The 6,150-nt window shown below is 33.6% G+C and overlaps 1 protein-coding gene across 1 annotated transcript; it reads left to right on the top strand.

Moving 5' to 3' along the window:
• LOC109359085 (proline transporter 1-like) lies at positions 2,190-6,074 on the top strand. Its single transcript, XM_019603608.1, has 8 exons — positions 2,190-2,217; positions 2,671-2,790; positions 2,880-3,104; positions 3,269-3,363; positions 4,035-4,224; positions 5,153-5,277; positions 5,388-5,603; positions 5,697-6,074. The coding sequence occupies exons 3-8, from the start codon at positions 2,954-2,956 to the stop codon at positions 6,072-6,074; spliced, it is 1,155 nt and encodes a 384-aa protein (XP_019459153.1). The 5' UTR covers positions 2,190-2,217; positions 2,671-2,790; positions 2,880-2,953.

Raw genomic sequence — 6,150 nt, 5'->3', positions numbered from 1 at the left:
TTTATATGTTAATTATTATTGATTCTCAAACAAAAGTAATATAAATAAATAATGTACTAACAATGTAAAGTTGCATACATTTTAAACTGGGTAGGTAAATAGAACTATGGAGCTGTAAAGCAGTAATGGCAAGGCGATATACTTAGAAATTTAAGGTTTCTAATTGAAGCTATCCAAAGCAAATTCTCCCGGACTGGGTTGTTGATGCTTAAAGATATTAACCTCATTTTAAAAGGATTTAATATGTATATACTAACGGTATAAGTTTTTTATACTGTTAGCAAACGTCTCTCATACATCGAGTTAAAATATATCAAGACAAAAAAAAACTAAACATAAAATAAAATTAGGATTGTATAAAATAAAAAATAGGGCCCCTAAATATTTTCGGTCCATAGGAATCGCACCTGTGCCCTGGGCCAGCCCTTCTCATAACTCTTCAAAATGGATTGAGATGCCTCGTCTCTAGTAATTCTTGTTAATTTAGCATCTTGTACTCTTGTTTATTTAACATCAAGTAGATTTTAGTTTAATTTGTAGTACAACACATTGACAATGAGTCTAAATAGTACTATGGAAATGAATATCATCTGTCATGGATGATGAATATAAATAGGTATTAAGAACCAATTGTAGAAGTGTGGTGTAATGGGGTGATAGAAGGATATTTATATATTGTCAGTGTAAATGTTTATACTTTTATATTATACATAATCATTATATAATACATTTTTGTTCCCAAAAAAAGTTCTGTATACATTTTATGCCTTTCAACTATAGCTCATAAAATGTGGTAATTCGATTTGGTTAGTCTGAACCCCATTCAAATAGACCATAAGCTAATTTGGCGCTATAGGCTTCGAACTCGATAAGTTCTGCATAAAAAGTTTGCTCATTATTTCACTAATTAAATTGATCTAGTACCAGACAAATAGATAATTTTTTACCCAAAACATATGTGGACTTTTTTCAGCCCAACAAAAACTACAGCTCAAACTAGCTAGTTAGAATAACAATAATTTCAACAAAACAAAATCATATTCTTGGTGTGAACCAAGTCCATTTATTCTTCTTTTTTAAATAAATTAGGGGAGCTCCCACTTCTAAAAGATTGATCACATTTTTCAATAGTGTCTCAATCCAATTAAAAGTTGTCATATAATTAAAAAGAATAATTATAAAGGCATAAAATAATTTTTATATATTAGTTATTGTAATGTGATTGATTTAAGATATGAAGACAACTTTTTGAGGGCAGGTGATCATTCTTCGAACACTAACTGCTAATCTGACTTTTCATCCACAGACGAGACATTTTTTCTGGTGCACTTTTGGCCTTTGGGGGTACTTCGTTATCTCATTATTATGGTTGTGTCAGTCCTTCCAACTTTCAGTTACTCTCAACTCCTCGACAGCTTTACTTGCGCACCTCTTTGTAGAAGTTGCATAGCTTTCCCATGTCAATCTTTCTTTTGGGTTAAGATCATCTAATTTCTCTCTAGATGGTCCAGTACTTATGACAAGTGAGAAAAACAAAATTTTTAAGGGTGCAGGTTTTTATTTCTTTTTCAATTAACTAGTTTAAGAAATTACAAAGTCTGAATTAACTAATTTAACCGGTGGACCCTATCTTTCATTTTAGTCATGTCTCCAATCCAGATCGTTACCGTGAAATCAACCTTTTCCTTATCTAAGTCATGTTTCCCTATATGACTAGTTGGAAATAGGACTGAGTTTGAAGCTTGACTCGAAAAAAGTTGAAATTCTACAGGGCACCTTGCAAACCCACCTCAGCTTTCGTAGCAAAAACAAACTTATCAATTTTTGTATAGTAGTAAAGTTTGAAGTGTAAGCATATCAAAGATTAGAAGAATGGTTCGGGGAAATAAAAAGTGAATGTGCACCTTCCTTCCATGATTGTTACTATTTGTTGCTAAACTTCCTTAACCAAATTAGTAATTCCTCTTGGGATATGTGTTTTCATTTTGATGGGAGAGGAGAAAACTGAATTTGATTTGGTGTGTCATAATTTTCCGTATGCATTAACTTATATTGTTCTCATTATTCCCCATAGGTTAACCTGATGGTTATTCACTCATTAAGCCCATATTTATTATCAATGTATAAAAACCAATCTAAGAAGTGTCAATAATTAGATAACTTATAATGTTCACCTTGATTAAAAGCAGCATAGTGCAACGTGGGGAGGTGATAGAAGTTTCAACGCACAAGATCGCTGATCATGATTTAGAGGACGAGGTAAAGCTGTGGGCCCATGAAATCAAAAATTACAGTTGTCTCAAATCTCGTAGCAGGAATTAACTGTAGGACTCTGTTCTCTGTGCCACCATACTTAGACAACTTATAGTTACTTAATTTAAATGTAAAGAAATCATTTGTTTTAAATATTGTCTCATTCATTATTCCAAGTCAATTAAATTATTATTTTTTGTTTTAAAAATATTCTTTCATTGATACGTCAATATATGATCCATCACTACCAGAAAATGAAACACCGGTCGGAAATAGGTCTAATTCAAGTACTGCCATTTTTAATATTTGAAGATTCTAAAAAATATATCTTATAAACCCAAACCAGGTCCCCGTTTCTTATAGTTAAAGAAGATTGAATTTATGAGAATATAGATTCATTATAAATTGAAAAGAGAGAGAAAGTCACGCTGGCTGCGAACAAAGACAATCCAGAGGAAGAGGAAGAGGAGACATTGCTCTCCGATGTTGACGGAGGAGATGTTGAAATTCCAGACACCGCACATCAGATTAGCACTGGTGCCTTCTTTTGTTAAATTATAACTATTGCTAATTTTGATGTACAATTAGAGTTTGGTGAATTCTCATAATTATTGTTTGATTTATAGATTCATGGTTTCAAGTGGGTTTTGTGCTTACCACCGGAATCAACAGCGCTTATGTGCTTGGATATTCGAGAACCATGATGGTTCCCTTGGGTTGGGTCGGAGGTATTGTTGGTTTAATTCTTGCTACCGCTATATCACTCTATGCAAATGCTCTCATTGCTATGCTACATGAATTTGGAGGACAAAGGCATATTAGATACAAAGATCTTGCTGGTTATATATATGGTATGTATTCTAATATCCTTCATAAAAATATGAGCTTTTGCTAAATATGATATTAAATGAACTTGATTTTGCAAATTTGATTTTGGAAGGCTTTGAAATGTGGTCTGGGTGCTACAAACCAGCCCCCAAACATGCACTGAGTAAGCTACTTCTCCTCAATGCAGGTAGAAAAGTATATTCTCTCACATGGGTGCTGCAATCTGTCAATCTTTTCATGATAAATGCTGGTTACATCATTTTGGCTGGTTCAGCCTTAAAGGTAACCCAAAGAACTTCATTGCCAAATTAGCTCATGTATCCTGATGGGTTGGCTTTATTTACGTTTATCTTGGTAAGTATATATCCTTGCTGATTTAAGAAATCTAGATTAAAGCATGAGGGAATTTGAGATCTTGTTAATTCTGCTAGTTAAGATATAGGGAACTTTGAAACTAGTCAGTCTTCTAGACCAAAGAGGATCGGGCGATCGGCTATAAATTGAACTAATGGCGGAGGTGTGTGTTGAACAGAGAGAGAAGTGTTTTATCAGGTAGATGTAGGCAAGTGACTTGCCAAATCACATTAGATTGTAGATTTGTAGTCTCTGTACTCATGTTGTCATCTTGTTTATTAACTCCTCTGATGGCCAAACATAATATCTTTCTTAAACATGTAATCATAATTAGATTCTTCTCATTAGTCATTATCTTTCAAGAAATACCCCACTCATCTTTGGTTTCACATTTCTCCTTTATGTGACTTCATTTGATGATACATCAAATGCCTTAAATTTTTGACAATTATTCTGAAGATCATATAATAATGATGGGATTATTCTGTTTCTGGATCCACTAAAAAATATGAAACTTGTTCTGTCAACACTGTTTTTACTTTGTGCAATTGTCTTCTTGAAGAAATTTTTCTGAAAGTTGTTTACTCATTTTCATGCAGGCCATTTATGTTCTATTTAGGGATGACGATCAGATGAAGCTTCCATATTTTATTGCCATAGCTGGATTTGTGTGTGCATTGTTTGCCATTTGTATTCCACATCTTTCTGCTCTTGGAATTTGGCTGGGATTTTCAACTATCTTCAGCCTAGTGTATTTTGTAATAGCATTTGTACTTTCACTTCGAGATGGTAACTCTCATGTCTGTTATATCTGTGCCTGAGTACTTCTGTCATAATAATGATTTGCTTCTAATTCTATACCATCAATTCATTAAATTAATTGCCATTATTGGTCCACTTTTCTTCAGCAAGTTAAAATTTGCCAGCCATCAAAATTTCATTTGACAGGAATATCTAGGCTAAACATTTTCAATGACATTCATCTTATGAATATACTCTTCTCTTATGTTTGAGGAAAATAGTGTGCAAGTCTGGTTTTCCATTCCCCAGTTCTCCTGTAGTGAAGAATTTCTCTTAATCGTATTCATGTCATTATTAATGGTAATTAACTCTTCCATCTGATGTAAAGATTACCAGTGGTCTAGCAATTCATTACTGGTCAAATCTTATAATTCAGTTCTGAGTTTCTTCATCCTACCATCCCTAGTCTGATTATCTTTAGTTACATTTGTTTCTTGTTTTAATTCCTCTTTCCTACTTACCAATAAATGTAAATATGTAACGTGACACTTTCCGAATTGGTCTTCTGCTGGTATTATGATGACGCTTATTTATGTTATTGATGAGGGATATAAATAGATCTTAGATTCATTTCTATACTATTTCAGCTGATATCTCGTATATGCTTTGTTGACTATGTTATAGGGAATTTGCTTCCCTCATTGTTAAATTGTCTTTACATATTGTGCTAATGCAAGTCAAAGATTTTTTTTGAGAACTGGCAAAAGAATTTCAATTCATTAGTAGTTTATAAAAACATTTATCTATATACTAGGATACTTTTGAAGCATATTATAGAATGTTTAGGTTGAAATGATGATCAGCAACTGCTTCAGTTACGAGCAATTGCATTTCACAATGCTTTAGTCTTATTTTATTTTATTTAAGTTGATAAGTTCGTTGTGAATTTGCACATTAACCTCCAGTGCATCATTAGGAATAAAATCTCCAGCTCGGGACTATAGTATTCCAGGAACATCAACAAGTAAAATATTTACAACAATAGGGGCGTCTGCTAATCTTGTGTTTGCATTTAATACAGGAATGCTTCCTGAAATACAGGTAAAATAGAGGCTTACAGTTACTCATGTCTTCAGGTTTTATGTGAATTCATAATACTCTTTTCTGCATGTATTCTGGAAAAGTGAGTTTTATTTGGTTGACCGAAACAGGCTACGATCAGGCAGCCGGTTGTCAAGAACATGATGAAAGCTCTATACTTTCAGTTCACAGTTGGAGTTCTGCCGTTGTATCTGATTACCTTTACAGGTTACTGGGCATATGGATCTTCAACAGCAACTTATTTGCTGAATGATGCCAACGGTCTAGTCTGGGTGAAGGTCATGGCCAATATTACAGCCTTTCTTCAATCAGTCATTGCTTTGCATGTACTTACTTCGAAACTGAAATTTTTGTTGCTCTTAAATGTTCTACTTAAAATTGTTTCACTGGTCTAATAATCTCTCTTCTGTTTCTGGTAGATATTTGCAAGTCCAATGTATGAGTATTTGGATACCAGACATGGGATCAAAGGAAGTGCAATGTCTTTTAAAAACTTGTCATTCCGAGTCGTAGTAAGAGGTGGCTACCTTACTTTAACTACATTTATATCAGCTCTATTGCCATTCCTTGGAGATTTCATGAGCCTCACCGGGGCGATCTGCACATTTCCCCTTACATTTATCCTTGGAAACCATATGTACCTAGTGGCTAATGAGAACAAACTAACAACTATACAGAAGCTCTGGCACTGGCTCAATATTTGTTTCTTTGCCATAATGTCTGTTGCAGCAACAATTGCATCTGTAAGACTTATTGCTTTAGACTCCGAAATGTACCATGTTTTTGCTGATTTATGAATATGTTTATGATATTCTTTCAGCAGTTATATAATACTGGTGTTTTGTGCTTAATTCAAAAAAGCTTTCATTAAAA

The sequence above is a fragment of the Lupinus angustifolius genome, chromosome LG11, assembly GCF_001865875.1.
Source record: "Lupinus angustifolius cultivar Tanjil chromosome LG11, LupAngTanjil_v1.0, whole genome shotgun sequence".
Lineage (NCBI taxonomy): Eukaryota > Viridiplantae > Streptophyta > Magnoliopsida > Fabales > Fabaceae > Lupinus > Lupinus angustifolius.
The sequence above is the reverse complement of the archived record's forward strand: the minus strand, read 5'-3'. Positions and strand labels throughout refer to the sequence as shown.